The 23,484-nt window shown below is 35.8% G+C and overlaps 2 protein-coding genes across 3 annotated transcripts in view; one reads left to right on the top strand and one right to left on the bottom strand.

The window, feature by feature from the left end:
- The window catches only part of LOC134663691 (chromodomain-helicase-DNA-binding protein 9), a 275,973-nt gene that overhangs the window by 209,747 nt on the left and 42,742 nt on the right, over positions 1-23,484 (bottom strand). The gene's annotated exons all lie outside the window — the stretch shown is intronic.
- Positions 1,701-23,431, top strand: LOC134663712 (plasmanylethanolamine desaturase 1). Of its 2 annotated transcripts, XR_010098168.1 has the most exons (5): positions 1,701-2,174; positions 7,636-7,841; positions 12,264-12,482; positions 12,752-13,882; positions 14,011-23,431. XR_010098168.1 is itself a non-coding variant. In XM_063520168.1 (4 exons), exons 1-4 carry the CDS (start codon positions 1,916-1,918, stop codon positions 13,010-13,012), a joined length of 945 nt encoding a protein of 314 aa, XP_063376238.1. In that variant the 5' UTR covers positions 1,701-1,915; the 3' UTR covers positions 13,013-23,431. The 2 variants fall into 2 exon arrangements, 1 of the variants encoding a protein (XP_063376238.1); XM_063520168.1 differs by having other exon boundaries at positions 12,752-23,431.

Here is a 23,484-nt window from a genome sequence, read left to right as displayed (position 1 = left end):
CACAAACCTTGTGACGTCACTTTATCTTTCCTGGAGTTAAACCAAGAAAAGTCTGCAGCGATTTTGATAGCTCACGCAGTGCAATCGTTATTTATACATCATAACTTCATAGAAGTTTGACGTTTAAAATAACACTGGCACTGCGTGGGCTATCTAAATCGCTGCAGACTTTTCTTGGTCTAACTCTAGTTTCCAAACCTTGTTTGGATTTTTCTGTATTAAATAATAGGGATTTAAATAATTCTTATTCGTGATTTTCTTTTTTTTTTATTCCTAATCGGTTTCATGTCATTAAATTACTATATAAATTGCTGATTTCGTTGAAGACTTGATGTGACGTCACACCATGGTGGAGGGGGTTGCCAAATGTGACCAGGAGTGTAAGTTAGAAGGGGGGAGGGGTCAAATTCGTGTGACGTAATCAAGACGTAATTAATGGATGACCCCTAAGTACCGTACACAAACTTTAGGTGTCGTGGTAAGATATGTAGTTATTTAAATTAATCGTCCAAGCTGAAAATAAAATATTGAAAGTAAAATCCTTGATATGGAGGCCTAACTCCTTTTGATAGAAGTTTCCCCATAACAACTTTAATCATACATAATAGCCTACCCTGAGTCCCTGACCAACCAACCAACACCGAAAAATGAATGGGGAAGTGCGATAGAGAGGCAGGCACCAACGATTTTCGATCGAGTAGGCTTCCTGGTTGCGATATTTGCATCTCTTTCCTTCATAAATCCTATAATCACAAAGGTGGGGTTATAAGAACAAACTATACTCAGACACACTCACTTTGTCAGTAGAAAAAGGTGCGAAATAAAAATTTTCTATGGGGATTCAACCCTTTGCGACTACATTTTTTAAATTTGCCGCCTTTTTCTACTGACAGAGTGACTGTGCCAGAACCATAGAAGTACAATAACATAGAGATGACACGGGGGAGGGGCCAAACGATCGAACCATTTTCAGTGAATCGAACGAGATGCACTTATGGAAATTTCAGTAGGAGTAGCAGAGAAAGCGGTATTATTGCTTGTCCTTGTCACAGCTCGCTTTTTGTTTGTTTCCCTCCAAAATTTTTGTATGGTTTATGGTGGGCAACAAATAACCCGACCGAATTACGTAGTTTTTTTTTGGTATTTTGTCAGGAAAGTTAAAACGTGTTTTTAATATTGTCGCTTTGCGTATGTTTTGTCCCTCAAGGAGGCACGCGTATAGCTCATCTATGGCCAGAACATAAAAAAGCCATAATAACCAACCAAAGGTCGCGGTCCTGTACGCCAGTCTGTTATGGCTTTAAGATTGTGAGCGATCATAATAGTGGTAACAGACTATCGCACCGCACCAAGGTCATTGTGTGACGCACCCATAAGTAAGAGCGAGAAAGCGATATCTCTTTCTCGCTCTTACTTATCGGTGCGTCGCACAATGACCTTGGTGCGGTGCGATAGTGTGTTACGGCCTTAATGGAAGTGCGGTGCACTAAAATGCACTCTCACAATCGCTCTCACTTATGGGTGCGACTTGGGTGCGACGCACCAAGGTTAAGGTGCGGTGCGATGGTGTGTTATTCCTTTTGATTTTGTACGCGTTAACGATAGATGAGATTGCCCCGTCTAGATTGGCCTTTAGCACGAAAAGCTGCCTGGCAAACCTGTATTTATTGTCAAATTCGGTATGACATGAACAACTTGATCAAGTGACACTCAATTGACCAGCCGTATATGAGCAATGAGCGATTATTATCTATTTTATTTATTTATCCTGAAAATATACTTTCTAAGCGAAGTAAAATTTCAAATTTAGTTTAACAATAACTAACGTGAAGTTTACCGCAGTGTGCCTATTGGATAATATTTTGGAACATTATTTTTAATGAAGCTACCTGTCTTTGAAAATAAATAAAAGGCTATGACTCTCCCGCTGCCGATGCCGCCTTGCGCCAAAAGGGATGGCCTGAGCGGGCTGAGCTGCGAACAATTCGAGTACGCTAGCACAATGGCTACAACATTGCTGGCACCAGTCAAAACTGAGAGAGAGATCCTGGAGCACTCGATGTCGGAAGATGACCCGAACGCGAACACTCAGTTCTCCAGTGAAGTAGGGAAGCAGCCGCGCTGGGGCCCGCGGCACCGAGGAGCGCAGGAGCTGGCGGAACTCTACAGTCCAGGTACGCTTGCACCCTTCTCATTACTCAACATTAACTTATACCCTCATTGTTATCTAACTAAAAGTAAAAGCAATAATGATTAAGTGATCCCGTAATAAACTGCACTTAGCATATTACAGCATAGAGGTTCTCCATTATCTTTAATAATAGATGAAATAATAGATGAATGTAAAAACTTATTAAACTCCATGTTGTGAACTTCTGAGTAATCTTGTATGTATAACAACTTTGACGCGTAGATTTGTATGTCGGTGGTTATGCAGCAAAAGATAGATGTAGGGATGGATACTCATGTGTTAATAATTATTTATTTATTTTTATTTATTTTATTTTATTGGGAAACAAACAGCTTTCAATCTTACACAATATGAATTAATATTAATAATACACAAGCCAAAACAGTTTCCACTGATAAATTAAAACAGAAATGCTCAAAGGGAATAACTTAATGAAATACAAAGGATACAAATAAAATACAAAGAATACAAAAGTATTATCCAAAGCAATCAAGTAAACCGAAAGTTATTGAACTGATATTTTAGCTGGCTAGTTAAAACGAGAAAAAAAAACAAATACTTAGTTACCTACATCCTATACTTATGTAAGTGTGTTCTTATTTAGGTTATAGTTTATTTTTCATTGAGGTGACAAATTTACCCAGCTTCATGTTGAACACATCAAAATTGGAATATTTAGAGTTATACGTAGAGCATGCTCTAACAAGATATGAGTTTTTGAAGTACCTAGTACGACAGAATGGAATGGCAAATAAAGCTTTGGATCTAGTTCGGGAATTAGGACATCTATATGAAATATTGCTAATAAGATATTGCGACTCGATTAGATGGTTTAGTAATTTAAACAGAAAAATTTGATCTTTTTGCTCCCTGCGCAGCTGGAGACTTACCATGTTATCACTATCAAACAATTTGAATCTATATTTCAACCATTTAATAAATTTATTTTGGATTTTTTCAATGGCATTAATATGCACTGCATATTGAGGACTCCAAACGACCGAAGCGAATTCTAAATGCGATCTGACAAAGGCATTATAAAGTAAAATAATGGTTCGAGGATCACTAAAATTTTTACTTTGTCGGAAAATAAAACCTAACATTCTATATGCCTTTGACGTAATTTTGTCGATATGAGAAGTGAGCTGAATCTCGCTGTCTACGTAAACACCAAGATCTCTTACTTCTACTACTTTATAAATCGCATCATATTTGTTTGTCACAACCTACGAAGTTTTAAGCCCTAACTGAAATGCAAACATTCAAACTATTTTTACTGCCTTAGGGAATAAATTTCTAAAAAGCGCTGAAATCTATTTTATTGTTTTCTATTATTGTATCTTTTTACGACATTTTAAGTTCACTATTTACAAACATTTTCATTCCCGATGCAAACTTTCAACCCTTTTGTCACAAACTTTGGGAATGAATTTTCAAAAATGGTGATATCAGTTTTTGTCTATTTTAATATAATGTCCTTTTACCAAGTTTCCACTTCTATCCACTTGCTTTCTTTGTTTTCTAATATCATGTTAATCTCTGAAGTTTCACTTCAAAAAAATTTTCATTCTCAATAGAGTCTGTGCAGAAAGAGAAGAGTAGTGAAATGTATGGGATCCAATTCATTCTATGACTCTTCTCTTTCCACACAGACTCTACAAACTTTCAACCACTCTTCACCCCATAAAATTTTCAAGAAAGCTGAAAATACTTTTTCATCACACTTGCTCGGAAAAGATGTATTTACACGTAGGGCTTGCGGGCGGGAAATTGAAATTTTCGCCCTAGGGCGGAAAAAATCTTTTCCGAGCAAGTGTGATGAAAAACACTTATTTACACGTAGGGCTTGCGGGCGGGAAATTGAAATTTTCGCCCTAGGGCGGAAAAGTGTTTTATACAGAAGTTTGTTTTTATTAATTCTCCTTTTTTTCCTTACAAGTGTGATGAAAAACATTGTGTGTGCCACGGGCGGTAAAGAAATTCCGAACTCGTGAACATTTTAAGCCCTCGCTTCGCGTCGGGCTTAAAATTGACACTCGTTCGTAATTTCTTATTTCCCGCCCTTAATACACAATGTACTATTTCATCACACTTGCTCGGAAAAGATGTATTTACACGTAGGGCTTGCGGGCGGGAAATTGAAATTTTCGCCCTAGGGCGGAAAAAATCTTTTCCGAGCAAGTGTGATGAAAAACACTTATTTACACGTAGGGCTTGCGGGCGGGAAATTGAAATTTTCGCCCTAGGGCGGAAAAGTGTTTTATACAGAAGTTTGTTTTTATTAATTCTCCTTTTTTTCCTTACAAGTGTGATGAAAAACATTGTGTGTGCCACGGGCGGTAAAGAAATTCCGAACTCGTGAACATTTTAAGCCCTCGCTTCGCGTCGGGCTTAAAATTGACACTCGTTCGTAATTTCTTATTTCCCGCCCTTAATACACAATGTACTATTTCATCACACTTGCTCGGAAAAGATGTATTTACACGTAGGGCTTGCGGGCGGGAAATTGAAATTTTCGCCCTAGGGCGGAAAAAATCTTTTCCGAGCAAGTGTGATGTAAAACACTTATTTACACGTAGGGCTTGCGGGCGGGAAATTGAAATTTTCGCCCTAGGGCGGAAAAGTGTTTTATACAGAAGTTTGTTTTTATTAATTCTCCTTTTTTTCCTTACAAGTGTGATGAAAAACATTGTGTGTGCCACGGGCGGTAAAGAAATTCCGAACTCGTGAACATTTTAAGCCCTCGCTTCGCGTCGGGCTTAAAATTGACACTCGTTCGTAATTTCTTATTTCCCGCCCTTAATACACAATGTACTATTCTTGTATTTATGTTTTTCTAAGAAGGTTTAAAATAAATGGACCTGATCCAAACTTTCAACCCATTGTTAACCCTCTAAGGGGATGAATTTTCAAAAACGCCTTCTTCTTTCTTCTTTTCCTTTTTTCTTTCTTTTTTTTCTTTGACTTTTCTTTTATCCTAAATTCAAATAACATGCCTTATTACAAAGTTTCAAGTCCCCCACTTCAAAAAATGTTCGATCCTAATATAGGTACAAACTTTCAATCCCTTTTTACTACTTTTGGGGATGAATATTCAAAAATCTACAATCATATTGTAACACCCTCACAGGGTAACATGTACGCTTCCTAACATTGTATTTAACATCATGTATTTCTATGCATCAATGTACATGTATGCAATAAATGACAATAAACAAACAAACAAAAAAAAATGCTGAAATAAGTTTCTTTGTATTTTAATGAAATACCTGTCCACAAAGTTTCAACTGTTTCAAGTTCATAGCTAAACATAGAACTTGTTCCACATACAAACTTTCATCTCCTTTTTAGCCCCTAAGTGTTGATCTTTAAAATCGCTTCTTATAACTTGATACTCAAAAGTCAACTTTCTGGCTTTTGTAATTTCCTATGCGTCAATGAGTCACTTAGTCAGGACACTCATTTATAAAATAAAACAGTGATACAAAATTACAGTTAAATTACAATTAAAAAGTAGCCAAAAACACCTCGCCTGATTTGTGCACAACCCCTAAATACCTATTTTATGTATTTTTTTCAAAATTTTAGACTTAGTAGTTTCGGGGGGAATGGTAATTTTTTGACTAGTTTCTTAAATTACTTCTAAACTGTTTATTCTAAAATGATAAAAAAAATAGTAGTAGTAAAGTAGACTCCTGTGTATATTCGAAAAACGGTTTTTCTTGAATAACTCGGCCATTTTTGATTTTACAGTAAAACCGTGAGGACAGAAATTGTAGGAAATTTGATTCTCTACAAGTTTGGCCCTCACAATTTTTCTTGTAGGATCGAATTTTGGAAATTAAATTTGAAAAAAGCGACAAATTCAAAACGCGTCCGTCGATATCGTGTTTTTTCTACATTTTCAAAGAAAATTATTAAAAGGTGGCCATCAAGTAGGTAATGATTAAAATGATTCAACCAAACGACTTGTAATAGTCTTAACTTCGATCTGTGTAGGTACATTTCACTTGACCGTGAACACTGAAGTTTCAGCGAACTATTAGACAGAAACCGTAATACCTACTCGCATTATTGTAAGGCTTTGTCATGTCACGGGTATTACTCGAATCAATATAAGTAGTTAGGTGTAATTATATTAATTATCCCTGCCTACGAACATGACAAATGGCCGTCCTAACGTAGCTAACGTCAAATATAGCCGGCAAGTGGGCAATAGTTTATTCAGAAAATAGCGTCAACTTTATAAGTGTCGGCTCGGCTACTTCATACATAACTCGTAACGAGTAGTCGATTAGTTAGGCGATAATGCCAATAATAGTCGTTCGATTTGGAAATGAACTTTCTTTTTTAAACCCAAATTATTAATGCGTACCTAAAGTCTGACAAAAAAGATTAAAACGTGGCAATACTGTAGTGTCGTCCCGTTTTCTTATAGGTATAAATTGGTTTGAAAGGGACGACATTACAGTATTGCTAGTTTTTAATTTGTAATCTTTTTTGTCAGACTATATGTATAATAGATAATACAGTATACAGTCCAACATAAATGGTTACGTATCCTTATGAACTACTCTAGCTTCCTAATATTGTCTTAAACATTAACTACTATTACCTTCAAATTTAAAATCCAAATAAAATTAGTTCATTTTTGTAGGGTTCCGTACCCGACGGGTAAAAACCGGACCCTATTACTCCTCTGTCCGTCTCGTCTGTCCGTCCGTCTGTCTGTCACCACGCTGTATCTCATGAGCCGTGATAGCTAGACAGTTGAAATTTTCACAGATGATGTATTTCTGGTAGGTAATCTTAGTGCAAATGAAATGGAAGGACTGAAAGATACATTACATTTACCAGAAAGCCCTTTAGGTCAGTTAATTGAACTAAAATGCTAATAACTGAATATTTTTTTTTGTAACGCTAATCGATCGCTTATAGTCGATTTTTTACGGGATCACTTATAGAGTTCCGTAGGGCACTAAATCTGTTTTTCCATCAGAGATGTAAGTGGTAGCTAAATTGTGATCGATATCAAACTAAGCTAAAAAAAGCTATTCCGCCGCCTTCTATTGCATTTTGCTGTACCGTATTATATTTGTGATGTTAACAGCTTGCAAAAACCTTCAGCTCTCATCCTTACCTTTACCATCCTATTGTTAAAATAAAGCTACCTTGAACTCGTTACCACCAGCTCTGCCCTCCTAAACCGAATAGCGGCATCTCAAAAACAAAAACGTTGAAAATTGAATTATTAGATAAAGAATGTAAGGTATGTTTGCATTAAATTTTTATTTAAGATACCGCTACTTGGCTTAGCAGGGCAGAGCTATAAAGATAAACGATCCTAATTGGTAGATATCAATCACATCCTTAGCTCAGCGCAAGTCTGGTGGAGAAGCAGCCAATTGTAATGCATGAGATGATAATAACTTTTGTTTTGACAGGCAAGAGACTACAGGAATGGGTGTGCGTGGTGGTTTGTTGCACATTATGCGTGTGTGCGGGCCTCCTGATGGCTCGGCACATTCGTGCTGATGTCTCCTTATTATTGGCAGCAATAGCTGGTGTTCTAACAGCTGACTTTGCTTCGGGTTTTGTGCACTGGGCTGCGGACACTTGGGGAGCAGTTGACCTACCTATTATTGGCAAAGTAATTAAAATTTTTGTAAATGCATTCAGCATTATATATAATTTTTCTCACTATAACACGCATTCATAAATTTGCTATTGTGTTAATACATTTTCATAACTAACACTGCTGAAACTACTAAAAGCAAATTCGTTAAATTACGTTTGATTTGCCTACTTTGACTCGCATGGCTTGGCTACTGCAGTGACACACATTTTCAGTTTATATTTACAATTGCATAGTTTCTCAAAGTAGATTTAAGGGGCTTGTGCCAGTTAAATCAAAACGTTCACGCTTTAAGAAACACGTCCGTCCGAGCATCCGATGTCCATAATAATTTGTTTTGCTTGTAAAATTTAGATGTCGGTGTTATATAAATATTTCTTTTTAGAAACAACTTTTTAAAATAGGTTTACGACTAATAGCGTAGGGTAGTCTCAAAGAAATGTGTCGTCTACGTTCGTTCAAACATTGATCTCTGTGTAAAAAAAAAACCGGGCAAGTGCGAGTCGGACTCGCGCACGAAGGGTTCCGTACCATAAAGCAAAAAAAAAAACGGAAAAAATACATAAAGAAAACGGTCACCCATCCAAGTACTGACCACGCCCGACGTTGCTTAACTTTGGTCAAAAATCACGTTTGCTGTATGGGAGCCCCACTTAAATCTTTATTTTATTCTATTTTTAGTATTTGTTGTTATAGCGGCAACAGAAATACATCATCTGTGAAAATTTCAACTCTCTAGCTATCACGGTTCGTGAGATACAGCCTGGTGACAGACGGCCGGACGGCCGGACGGACGGACGGACGGACGGACGGACGGACAGCGAAGTCTTAGTAATAGGGTCCCGTTTTACCCTTTGGGTACGGAACCCTAACAAGAAAATAACTTGAGAAATTCTTCGAACAATTGTTTAAATTTTATTGTTTTTGAGTTATGGCTTATGCCTGATTAAACTATGTAAGTACTTTTATTTATTTGTTAATAAGATGTTACTTTTTGTATTTGCGATTTTAGTGTCTTTTAAAGGAACAAAACCTCTAATTCCGACACTACGCGTTAACATCGTGTTTTACTATAGGTAGGTACCTAACTAATATTCCGGATGTTATGTAGCTATGATTTTACAATAGAACACCATAACAATCACGGGCAACACGATACCTACTAATTTATATAATATATCTATAAGGTTTACTCGGGTAATTCCGAATGTCTAAAACTGTCGGATAATTCCGAAAGGAGACTTTTATTATGATGGAATTAAGGGTGATTTTCATCTGAATTTCGGAATTATCCGACATTCGGTATTACCCGAATACACCTTAGTATAAGTATAGTGTGGGTATATCCTAATATACAGAAAAACAACAAAGAAATTGATAAAATAAATAAGTAATCAATGTGAACAAGTAAAGCCAGTACATATTTGTTATGAATTTTTAAAATTCTGTAATCTATTTGAACATATTTATTTCATCTTATCTAATGTAGATAGGTATTCGTATGTCGTATTGATAGATTGTATTTAGCAATTACTAGCAAGTAATATTAACACTTCACAGATCTATAGTAGGTAGGCATAGGTAGTACTAGTAGGAGTAGGGTCATGGTCAAAAAAATGCAAATATTGCGTGAAAAAAACACCGCACAAGGGAATTTCCAGCGAGTGAACGATGACCGAACATTTTAATCAGTTAGGTACCAAGCCTTCAGTACACTCCCTTTATTTACTGTTACGGTCGAGGACAATTCAGTTGACACATAAAACCCGACAAAAATTGTACTGTGTTTAAAGCATGCATTTTGTATAAGCTGGGGTTACTACTGCTTTTGAAGCACTGTAGGATATTGTATCCCAGGCGTTGGCGAGTGTTAACTCGCGACAGTCGCGACAATTTCAATTGAGCCACTTGCTTCTTATTTCTTCGATTAAACAACGCTCCAAATCGTATATATCTTCTTGTATAAGCGTCTACGTTGGTAACAAAAACGATGTTTAAATATATATTATCTTAGTATGAGTCTAATAAATGTTCGACAGTTTAGTTTAGACTGCGTTTTGTAACTATACTTGCCTACACTTACAGTTATATTGAGAAAATACCACATTGCACTGTCGCATCAGCTTTCATCCATATGTTTATATTCACACGGTAGCGTGCCACCTGCTTTATTGAGAAAATTGAGTTTGTCAATTTATAATTGCTTTAGCTTGAGCGTATTGAGTTAGTGTCTTCTAGAATGTAGTTACAATAATTTTAGCACATAAGATTTAATACTCTTATTTTGAAAATAAACCTTAACTTAAACCCGACAAAGCAAAGTTCGCTTTGCAATCTCCGAAATGCGACACAGGACTGTAATACTAGTGTATAGGACATAAAATCAAGAATACAAATTGGTGATGTATAGCAGCTTCAGCTAGTACCTACTTATTAAATTATTGAGAAGAAAAATCGTTCTCGCTCGTCGCAGGAATGAAAACCCTAAAATTGAAAATATAGTGACCTAATGGCAAGAAAGCTAATTAAATAATTTTACGGTTTCCGACATGCTTCGGAATTCGTGAACCAATTAAGTTACACGAGCCAGGAAAATTAAATAATACACGTTGATATTGAATACTTTATACACGTGTCCCTTTTACCATATACTTAAACGTGACCTAACACTTTTTGTCTAGGGTAGTTATTTTATCTATATATATTTTATGTATACCACCTAATAAAAATCTGTATTCCTGGTCTTGCACTTTTGTTAACAGCTGCACATTTAAATGTTCAGGAACATATTTGATTTGATTAAGTATAATTTTTATCCGGTAAGCAGATCAGTGAATTAGTGAACGTCGATCCTACTTCAGATCTTAGATTAGTAAGTAGTACATACCATTATTTTATTTTATCTAACCTATCTAACACCTTTAAACGAGCAATTCTTGTTTATTTATTTATATGTATGTATATATATTTCGGGGATCTCGGAAACGGCTCTAACGATTTCGATGAAATTTGCTATATGGGGGTTTTCAGGGGCCACAAATCGATCTAGCTAGGTCTTATCTCTAGGAAAACGCGCATTTTTGAGTTTTTATATTTTTTCCGAGCAAAGCTCGGTCTTCCAGATATTTATCTATTATGTGCCCTAATCCTAATCCAGCAGTTGAGAGTTTTGTAAAGCATTATTGACCGGTCTTATTGCATAATTTCTTTTAATCGTAAATATTATATTTATCAGTAAAAATCACCTTTATGAATTAGTTAGTTTCTGCATCATCACTTTTATCCACTATTGTTGTATTATAAACGATAAAAAGAAGGAAGTCCTCAATGTGACTGTATTTTCAGATGATTGCCTACCTACGTGTCAGTTGCACAATTGTACGTAGTTAGTAAACCGTTTTTCTGGAATAATTTGGTATACACAGTTTATAGACATAAATATGTTTGAGTACACAATATAGCCACAGCTTGACCGCAGAACTAGATGGCGCTGCACGGCGCTATTCTGGTTATAAGATCAGCAGCGATTTTGATAGCCCAGACTGTGCAAGTGTTATTTTAAACGTCAAACTTATTGGAAATTAAAAAATAATCATTTTTAAACTGTTTATTATGAATAAAAATTACTAAGTTCATGGACAGACTTAGCCTAATCTATATTCTAATAGATTCCAATAAAATGATGTTGATGACGTATAACGTATAAAATATAACACTAACACACGCTGTGCTGACGTCGTACAGCGTTGTCTAGTTCAGCAGTCAAATTACGACTACAATAAAAAAATGTTGTGCGCGTCCTTTATTATCTTGTGTATGCTTTGCTGACTGATAAATCGCCTTTGTGCCTACTATAAGTACCTATACTATTCTGTATCTTTGTGTAATCTGTAGGTACAATACATTCATACTTACATACTATGGAAAGTTGAATAATGTAAAGCTAAAAACATTACGTATACAGGGTGAAATTTTATTCAACAGTCATACTCTGAATAGTGAATTTATAGGTCATACTGAACAACTGAACTTTTATTATGGAATAATGCCGAAAATAAATTGGGTGGGCAATAGAAATCAGCGGCAATCAGTATGACCTATAATATAACTGGCAGTGTATGGCTGGTGAATAAAATTTCATACTGTATATTTTTCTAACGTTACCCGGTACGTAACTATGAAAAATCCTAATAGGAGGAAATACTCGTACTTAGGTGAAACTTAACGCACAATACCATTGCCCAAATCCCTACTGCATACATTCATAAAGAAAAACATTTTTCGTAGTTATCGATTGACTATTTTTCTGCTACAGAGTAAAAGTGTAAATCGAAATTACATTTCCATGAAGCATTTCTTACTATAACGGTGATAGAGGATTGTTTATGTTTGTAATAAACATCTAGAGAAATGAATGTACATATTTGTTACTTTCAGAATTTCCTGAGACCGTTCCGTGAGCATCACATTGACCCTACTTCAATAACGCGACACGACTTTGTGGAAACCAATGGCGACAATTTCGCAATTACCATACCCGTGCTAGGGCGGATCGTATGGCAGCTGTTGACGTTCGACAATACGAGTATCGAGAGAGAGTTCCATTGGATCGCGTACTGGTACTTCTGTTGTATATTTGTGGCAATGACTAATCAGGTGAGATCATCGATTTAATATTTTAAAGTGCGAAATTTTGTGCTTCACGATCCGTGTTTATTTGACGATGTTGACGTACCTACATACACTACCTATTTATAGCTTTTATAAACGCTTCAAATAATCTAACTAAAGAGATAGTATCGTCCTTTGCATATAGTTAAGTCAGTTATAAGTTTGCATAACCGTCCGATAAACATGAGTTTATTTTTTAGAAAACGCTTGCACTTTAAAGAAATGAAAACATCATAGTATCGACATCGTTTCAGATCCACAAATGGTCGCACACATACTTCGGTCTCCCGTCGTGGGTGGTGGCGCTCCAGGAATGGCACGTGGTGCTGCCGCGGCGCCACCACCGCATCCACCACGTGGCGCCGCACGAGACTTACTTCTGCATCACCACCGGCTGGCTCAACTGGCCGCTCGAGAAGCTACGCTTCTGGTCCACTCTAGAAAACGTCATTGAAGCCTTGACGGGCTGCAAGCCGAGGGCAGATGACCTCAAGTGGGCCCAAAAGCGTTCCTAATGGTAATTCGTTTTATTACATATTGTTTAATGATACGTCCAAGGCAACTAAATCAATTAATACTTATATTGCGCTGGAAATTGACTGCTCAGCTGTCCGTGCAGCATACAGCAATAGATAATATTTACATTGCCCCAGAATTACATATTTACAAACGGCAGTACAATAGATGCTCAGACACTGAATAACCCCTTAGTGATGTGTGCTGTTCTTAGAAATATTCTTACTATTATCTGTTCTCAGAAATATTACCTAAAGTAGGGAAAAGGGTCTAGCCGTGTTTTTATGGGGCATCGGCCCCAGAAGCCAAATTGATTGCCGTTTTGCCAATTTATTAGGCCAGATGTAAGATGCTATTTCACCAAAAAAATAACGCTAATATGCTGCAGGTTTTTGCGTGACACGACGACAACCAAGCCGCATACAGCCAATAATAATACAATCCATTTTAGCAATTTGTTACGTTCGAAATTCAAATTCGTACAGAGCGGCGCGTTGGTCGATATATGGGACCGGGAGTTCTCCCGGTTGTCTGTTCATACATTACATACATACGGTATTTTTACCCTGTTGAGCCAAATGAATATTTTTGAAAAAAATATATGTTATAGAACATTAATTTATACATAAAATACCCAAAATTGGTGGGTGTCCCTATTTCGGAAATATAAAAAAAATATTTTGAAAAATTAAAAGTGAAAATATTACTAATTATAAGGATATTTGGAACTCCATTTTTTTTAATAATTCATCTAGATTACTTACATAATGTGTATAAGTTACAAAAAAATCGGTTCGGTAGTTTAGATAAAAAAAATGAAAACCAATTTTCTTTTTTTTTATTTTCTCAAAAACCTGCAGCATTTTAGGGTTATTTTTTTGGTGAAATAGCATCTTACATCTGGCCTAATAAATTGGCAAAACGGCAATCAATTTGGCTTCTGGGGCCGATGCCCCATACAAACACGGCTAGACCCTTTAATACAATAAAAAAATAGAATATGTAGCGTGATCTTGTTTAAGAAAAATAAGTTGTTAACATTATTTTAGTGAGATTTTAAGAAATTAAAATTATATTGTGATTTTAAATACTGCTGTGATAGTTTTTTTAGTTTCTAGGAAATTAGGTATGATTCAACAGCAATCAGAGTATTCCTGAGAACGATTGAAATTTCTACAGAAATAACGGTAAACGGCTAGACCACTATTGTTTTATAATTCGCTATATAGTTACTATAAAAGTTTCATAAGCTACTGAAGCTACATAAGCTGCTGCTTACTGGGAAGTTCCAAAAGCAGCACCTATTTAAAAGTTCATGGTAATACTCCAAGCCCAGCTCAGTCACATTTGCCTTGCCTTTTGGTTTATTCCCAGCTATTACCAACAAATACAGGTTACTAACTGTACATGGTGTTGCCATGTAGTTGTAGGGTGTAGTTTAATACGCATTTAACACAGGTAGAGAGAGGCGCAGATGTCAATTCGTTATTTATTCGAGTTTATAAATATTTAATAAGAAAGTGGTTTTATGGACGGACGTAATACAATATGATATATACATTAGTTATATAGCATAATTTCTAAAATCAAATATCCTAAGTACGAAATTCCTAAAGACAGAACATCTAAAATCAAAATGTCTAATGTACGAAATTCCTAAAGATGCATGTCCTACGGTTAAATAACCAATTTTTTAAATGTCTAAAGTACAATAATGCTAGTGCACGAAAATACTAACGACCTTTTTTCCTACGTCCAGTTGACCTAAGTTTAAAATGTATACATTGTAAAATTTCCAACAACATTTGTCCTATGTCTAGCTGACCTTACTCGTAGTTTCAAGAGTCTAACGTATGAAACCTTCTTTTCAAAAAACATTTGTTCACAACTTAACTAGACGGAGCCCCGCCAAGCGGGGCTGGGCGGTTTGCCCTTCGGGCATCTGGAGCTACCTAACAAACCTAACCTACCTACGCTTTTTTACCCAAAGTGTAATGTTTTCACGGACGTCACACTAAAATAAATCAATAGGTAGGTTAGGTTCGTTAGGTAGCTTCAGATGCCCGAAGGGCAAATCGCCCAGAAATAGGAGCCCCGCCAAGCGGGGCTCCGTCGAATCAGGATAAGAAGGAAATGTTCTGGGAAATATTGAGTTTCAAAGTATTGTCATTAGGCTTTATGAACGTAGCCATTGTGAGCACTAGACATATTGACTTTAGAAGTATTGTCATTTGGCATTTTGTACGAAGGAATATTGATTTTCGAAAATAAGATCCTTCGATAAAAAATGTGTTAGGACATGCATCTTTAGGAATTTCGTACATTAGACATTTTGATTTTCGATGTTCTGTGTTTAGGAATTTCGTACTTAGGAAATTTGATTTTAGAACTTATGCTACATAACCGTCCAATGATTCTACGTAACGGTACCGGTATGGCAAAGCGTTGATAATTAGTTTTATTAGCAGGTCATAAATGGCCAATTCCATGATATGGCCATGACATCAAGACAGGTCAAATTTTGGCTTATTGATATTGATCACGGAATAGCAAAAAAAAGTTTATGTTAGTGTAATTTTATTTATTTAAATTCGGCATCGAAATATACCTACTGATAAACACTTTCGGGTTATATTGCATCTCACGATGTATAAGTTGTTTTTTTTAAATAGTGCAATCGCAAATGTACATTATGATTATGATTTTAAAAGTTTAGGATACTATGAATATTCCTGGGAATGGCACATCACTTCACAAGACAGCTTTGTGCCATAGCAATTGAGCAATTAAGCACTATTCCAGAGTTTTAAGTATTTTTATAAACCAAGCATTTACAAAAGTTCTTAAGTTACTATTCACTCTAATAGGAAAAAGGCCTAACCTTATAAATCCAAAAAAATATGTAAAGCCTGACCAGTATTAATATTATGATCATTGTCAAGAGGGCGCTGTTATTCTCATGTACGAGCATAGGATGACAGTGCAGTATACACGGTGGAACATGTGGAAACCGAATAATTTTAACAGCGTATTCCTAATCATATTTAGAGAGAAAAATGTCCTATAAACTTTTTTGAAATTCGCCTAGTTTCGGAGAAAATTTTAATTAAAAAAAAAACAAGTTTTTATTGTTACATAGTGTAAAACGCCTTTTTCATGGTGATATAGGACGTAGTCTAAATATCCTTATTGATAGATGTCAAAAAGTGACAAGTAACACTTTCCAAAAAGTAGGTTTTACGAAAAAAAATGTTAATATCAATTTTAAGTGACATGTTTACCAATAAGATTTATTTTTTATATACAAATATATTCAAAAAATTGAAAAAACAAAACAAAAAAAAAATTTTTTTTTGGCGAATTTGACCTAAACTCATATTACATTTTTTCCTTCTTTTGACCTCAGAAACGCGTGGTTAAAATTATTTGGTTTCCTCATGTTACACCGTGTAGTGGCGTGTAGTATACATTAATACCAGTGAAATTCCGCAACATGGCGCGTGATCATATATTCCTGGTCAGGCTTTAATACGTACTTGCAGCTTTATATTCTACATCATGAATCGTAAAAATATTTCAGAGTATGATAAAGTAGGTAAATAGATACAGTCAGCAGCAGATATACCTGAGCGGGCAAGGTGTCCAAGAAAACATATACACTTCAATCGTCACAAAAATAAGGACATCTAAGATGTCATTTTCACGTAGGCTTTCAGTTCGTCACAAATACCTTAACTTCTGAGTTTTTCTTTAACACATACACCCTTATTTAATCACAATGACAATAACGGTTAAAAAGTCAGTGGTAACTAAGCAATCAAATTCAAGCTGCTGTCATTAATACCTACACGCACTGCCAATCACGTACGTCAGCAGCCAGGGTGCCACCAGTTGCTAAGCAGTTGTTATTTCAATGGTAACTAAGCATCAACATTTTATCTGTTTAACTTTAAAATAAATACTGTAGCACTACGAATTTACACCTCCTTTCTTAAAGAAGTATTTTATCGTTAAGTGTCAAACTTATACAATAAATAAGTAGTAGAATGATCGGTTTTTTTATTTTAACTGTCATGTGCGGCTGTTCTTCCAAACCGTTGATCATATTATAAACCTATGTTAATATATTTATTTAGCCCACTTATTGTAGTAAAATATACTATACAGGGTGGCCCATTTAGATCGGCCAGTATGGGAAAATCTGATACTATACGATATACACCGATCTCTTCTTAGGAATCATGTCATCGATTTTAGTAACACCAAAAACTGCATTCATACATTAAAAAAAATGTGTACTCAGCTCGGGAATCGAACCCCGAACGTTTTGAAAAATAAAACTAAGACTATTTCTATTTAGATATCGATTGTGTAGGTCTTAAGCAATACATGTTACTATGAAACATGATGTCTGAAATTAATAAAATGCATTGTTTTCATATCCTTTAATTTAATTTAGTCAGTTTTCGAAGAGACCAGCATTTTTAGGGTTCCGTACCCAAAGGGTAAAACGGGACCCTATTACTAAGACTCTGCTGTCCGTCCGTCTGTCCATCGACATCCGTCCGTCCGTCCGTCTGTCACCAGGCTGTATCTCAGGAACCGTGATAGCTAGACAGTTCAAATTTTCACAAATGATGTATTTCTGTTGACGCTATTATAAGTAACAAGAAATACTAAAAACAGAATAAAATAAAGATTTAAGTGGGGCTCCCATACAACAAACGTGATTTTTGAGTAGTAAATATCAAATGGCATTCCGCACAGGAGTAATCTAAGTAACGCCCACTGCGGGTTCAAACCTACAACGTCCTGATAGAAAGTCGTACATACGCTACATGTGACATTATCTTCAAAAATTATATAAACTAATGCGAAATTAACATAAAACCAGAAGACAAATTAATAATAGAAATGAAATCCAAAAAAAAAAACAAAAAGCTGTAATCTCTAGGTGCGTACGACTGAGATTTGAACCCGCGGTCTCTGCTTTGAAAAGCAAACGCCTGTTACTGAGACCACGACGTGCCTTGACAATTGGCTCTAAATTCGGCTTCAGTTAGCTTTTGCTATGTGTCATTCGTCTTGACGATTCTGTTAAAAGAAATAGTTTGCAGTAAGTTGACCGAGAGGCTCCTGTCAAATGGTTGAAGGGCAAAACGTGAGATAGATGTATGTGATGACAAGACTGTACTGCTTTCGATGATTGTCAAAACGCTTTACCTGAAATTAGCATGGCTATCTTTTATTCAATATTCGACCATACTTGTATGCTTTAAAGTCTATTTTTCCATATTGTTCAGATATATTTGACACGTTGACCGCTTAGATACCATTGGTTTTTTGACAGCTAAGGTATCAATGACTTGTTGTAAGTGTAGAAATTAATGAATAGCGACTGTTAACATATTTGTGACACGTTGAGCGCTCACAAGTAAATACTACCATGACAGTCAACAACTTTTTGACAGTTTAAACGTTTACCTCTCTTTGAGCACCTGGAGTGTATAGCGACTTCTGCTGCTGACTGTACCTAAAAATATTTAGATTCACGATTTATATTTTACTCTGTATTTTGGCAACTTCATGCATCTTATTATATTATATGTACTTTTATGTATATCAGCCATAAATTATATTAATATACAGTATGTTTCTGACCATGACCAGTTAGCGAGTAGAATCGAGCCCTGGATTGAAAGCCCCATGGTCAGACACACCCTGTATAAATGAAGAAACAAAATAAGAGACTGTATTATAATGTCGTGAAACGTTTTGAGCGTTTTGCTATTTCTATTTTCACAATATGAATTATGACAATGATACATGTAGAATTGTAGATGATTAAGGATATTGAGATTCATTTAAAGACTTATCAATTAGTTATCATTTAATTTAAGAAACATAAATTAACTATAATATCCATTGAGATCATCAAAGGGGTCACAGTTAATAGGGAAGTTTCATGTATCAAAATTGAATTATCAAATAAAAACACCAGTTAGCTATCAAATCTATACGAACATATTTGAAAAAAAAAATGTGGAATAGCCTATTATTGGAGGAATATACTTCTTATGAGTTGCGGAAATAAAGACGTTATTGTTTACGTAAAAGCCGTTGAAACTGCATTATATGTTATTATTTTATTTGTATTAATCATATCTGTATATCACTCAGGTGATCTTAGTGGATATCGTGACCATTAGTTATTTAACTATTTTAATATGTCAAACCAGGAAACGGGGCTGTTACAGTAATGTTCTGGTTTCCTATAGTCGCACCAAACAAAGTCTGCAGCGTATTTGATAGCCCACGCAGTGTAAGTGTTAAGTATACGTCATAATTTCATAGAAGTTTGACGTTTAAAATGACACTTGCACTGTGTGGGCTATCAAAATCGCTGCAGACTTTTTACGGTCTAAATATAGGATAGCGGTGCCGTCATATAGCGGCCGAGTCCATACAAATGATACAAATACTACGACATCCATATTTAGCCGTATATTTAGTATGGAGACGGCCGCTATGTGACGGCACCGCTATCCTATAACAATCGATCTTTACCGGCATGCTCGACCGAACCACTTTGAATGTGCAGTTCACTTTAATAACTTAATGCTCTAATTTGCCGGCCTCTCCGCACATTAGTTAAGAGTGTTAAAGCTAATCGTGAGCTAAACACATATACCTACCTATAGTGATTGAAACTATGGCCTACTTAGATGACAGTCCATTTTCAATAACATAATTTGACCAGTGATCATATTTATTTTTGAGCACAAATGAATTATTTTACACCACCTTTTGTCGTGGTCCTGTGCCTGTGATTTAATGTTTTAATTTTAAACGATAGTTCTCTAGGCCTCAGACAAATTACTACAGTCGCCATTAGATGTAAGTACCTATCGGAGCGGCTAGGGTGCTCAAAAATCCCTTTAATGTCTTGATAATAATGGAGTTGTTGAGATATTTGTGAACACCTTGGCCGCTCCGGTATATATGATGGCGACTGTACGAAATGTGGAATAAAACAGCCGAGTAAGAGTCGTCCGTTGCCTATTTTTTAACGATATACTTTAATTTTGTATATTTAAATTCGTACATAGATAAAATTATCTATCCACACACATATCATAAACTTTCTACGCGTTCAAAAAACGCAAATTACGGCCAGCATACAGATATACTGCTTTGTAAGAAATTGGTATCTGTCAAAATGATTTTATAATGACATGCAGATTTCGAACTTCGTTTTCTGCAAACGATTGTTATCTTGGCTAGGCGCCCTGATATCCGCGACATGCGGCAGAGCAGCTGAACACATCGTAGAGAGCTTATAAAATGTCTGTAGATAAAACAGTGTATGTAACAGTGTAATGTACCTGCGTACATAACTAGGCATTAATACACTCGTGTAAGCGTATTATGAAACTCACTTCGTTCGTTTCATAAACCCACACTCGTATATTGCTGCCTTTCATTATGTAGCAGTCACATAAACTAATATTAGGTAAATCTCAAGTTCGATTATTGCATAAGCAAGAGCACAGATATTATAGGTAACACTTCATCAACTACATGCCACTTATAAAAATCCGATAAGTAGTAATTTTATTACCTAATCAATTCTAGCTATTATGAGCTAAACTTAACGTCAATTAGAGATTGTTAAGAGCTATCATAAGTTAACAAGGACTCTAGCATCGTCCTAATTGTAAGACTCTCAAAAACTTTAGTCCAAAAGCAGAGGACTCAGACTCGAAGTCTTAACCAGTCAATACTATATATTTCTATATTTGTTTGGTCAATCAGGGTTTACACCGCGTTTTGTTTATCACACAAGTGCTTTAACCACAAAATTAACAATAAGTAAGGTATTATGCTTTTAGCAATGATCCTAACTCGGGAGACGGCGGCCCGCGTCCTTGGACTGTGTCCTACAATATGTGTACAATATATACCGTTGTCACCTAAATGACCTTTCCTTAAAATAATGCGCAAATGTATCTATAGATATTATTTACATACCAAGACAGTACCTACTCAACCTACTGAGTTGCGTGTGCACCGTAGGCACGGCCTCGTCGAGAAGACGGTCATACTAACTAAAGGGGCCCACTGATTAACAGTCCGCCGGACGGTATTGGTCTGTCAGTTAGAACAAAATTTTGACAGTTCCGAACAACTGACAGGCCGATACCGTCCGGCGAACTGTTAATCAGTGGGCCCCTTAAGCGTTGCTTAGGCTATATAGGTCATAGGGTAGCTTGCGAAGACCAAAGAAAATCAAAGAATCTAGATGTTCTTTATTCTGTGGCAATAGCATGGCTTTAATATTAATATTTCTAATACAAACTTAAGTTTTGAACTAGATGATAGTGGTGCCTTCAAAGCTATGAGCTACTTTACTGCAGGCCGTAAAGGTTGAAATAGTTAAGAGTACCTAAGTTAAGGCGGGCGGTGTAAGTTGTAAGGCAGTTGATATTTTAGTAGTTTGAGGTACCTATTGTAAACACTTTGTTATAGTTGGCAGAATATTGTTTGATATTTATATCGGCGAAAACCGAGCAAATCTAAGTACATATATACCTACTAGTAGTATGTGTCACAAGGGAGTTAAATGATATATTTGTGGCATTGGATCCTGAACGACGTGAAGGATCTAAAATAATATCCTGAGTGTAGTGAGGTATTCAAGTGTTAACACTCGAGGTGGATATAATATTGCTGCCATGTGACACATAGGTACTTACTACTTTTCACACCACCTATGAGGAAAACAAAAAAACCAGCGACCGGCGCACACACATGTGAGCATTTGACGTTACCCACGTCAGACAGCCATAATATAATGTGGCCGTTTAATTCCTTCCAAGAGGCAAAGCAAACCTCACATCTGAGTGGGTGGTGTAAACATTTATTTGATTAAATTACAATATTTGTTATTGGGAAAAGGTGCCTAATATAGTTTTGTTATTATCGCTTTTTATGAGCTTTTATAAGGGAATGGGGCCTTATTAAACTGAGATGCTACTTTATAATATAAGGTAATGTGTAACACAAATTTGATATATATTAGAGGAGTAAAAAGAAAGCTTTCATTCAAACAGCAATGTCCAATGTCGCATCCTGTACAACTTATTTCATTTATATCTGAGCAAAAACCGAGTTATAAATTGACTAAATAGTCGCCTATCTATAGATTTCAAAATTGACGAAAATTATTCGAATTGCGAGAATTTCATATAAGTACGTACCTAAGTAACTCGAAAGCGCGGTCATTTTGAAAATCGTTAATTTAAACTAAACCAGAAGCATTTCATCATTTGGCAGTTCTTGTTCTTAGTTACCCTAATGCAACGCTTACCAAGGCATCTTGCTTGCCGTTGCTACAGCAGAAAGTGCTTCTAATTTTTAGTAGATATTCCGTTTTCACACCTTATAAGTGCCTACAAAAAGAGCTTATTAAGTACATACATATTCACGGTCACCGGGCACTTTTTATGGGTAGGCCAACTGAATATCCTACAAAAGGGCCCGGCGACTCGTGTAGATTTAGGTAATAAGCGCTTAACACGCTTTGCCAATATTCTTGACGAGATTGTAGTTCAGTCACAGATTTTGACCTGTGAATAATTAGTTCTTGGATTTTCAAATTTAATTTCCAAAATATCGATCCTAGAAGAAAAATTGTGAGGACCAAACTTGTAGAGAATCAAATTTCCTACAATTTTTGTCCTCGCCGTTTTACTGTAAAATCAAAAATGGCCGAGTTATTCAAGAAAAACAGTTTTTCGAATATACACAGGAGCCTGATTCAGTCTACTTTTTGAATTTACACTCTCAGTGACCCCCCCGACCCCCGAGGGACCTACGAAAAAAAAATCCAATAACTGATTATTCACGGATAGGGTCGGTTTTTTTGGATATAATGACTGGACTATTGTTGTTCTGAGATAAATGAACTCGAAAGTCTACTCAAAAGTAAAAGTATTTACAATTTTAGTCGGTTGATAAAGATATACCTAGGTATATAACTTTTCACGAGTGCTCTAACAAAGGCAAAAATATTAAGAATAAGTATAAAATATATTGTAAATTGTAATACATACTAGAAGTGAGAAATTGTGAGCCTTTTGCAGAGGTTGGGATGGGATATCTAATTTAAGTACCTAATATGTTTGTGGACAAATTTATATTATTTATATACAAAAAAGGTATTATATATATTACTCATGTAATAGGTGCGTACCTAGTGTACCTACTTTAAACTCTACATCATTGACACAAATTAATATGGTTTTCGTATATTAATTATGAACTAAATGAGACAGAAGCAATTAATGTAATGCAACGCTTTAATATTTTATTGTATACTTTACACTGAAAAATAAACAAGAGTTGATACTAACAAATAGTTTCAATTAAGTACTACCCTAGCGCCCCCGGAGAGAATTTGAACTATTAT

Source organism: Cydia fagiglandana, chromosome 4 (assembly GCF_963556715.1).
Source record: "Cydia fagiglandana chromosome 4, ilCydFagi1.1, whole genome shotgun sequence".
NCBI classification, from domain to species: Eukaryota; Metazoa; Arthropoda; class Insecta; order Lepidoptera; family Tortricidae; genus Cydia; species Cydia fagiglandana.
Note: the sequence above shows the minus strand (reverse complement) of the source record. Positions and strands in the feature narration are given on the sequence as shown.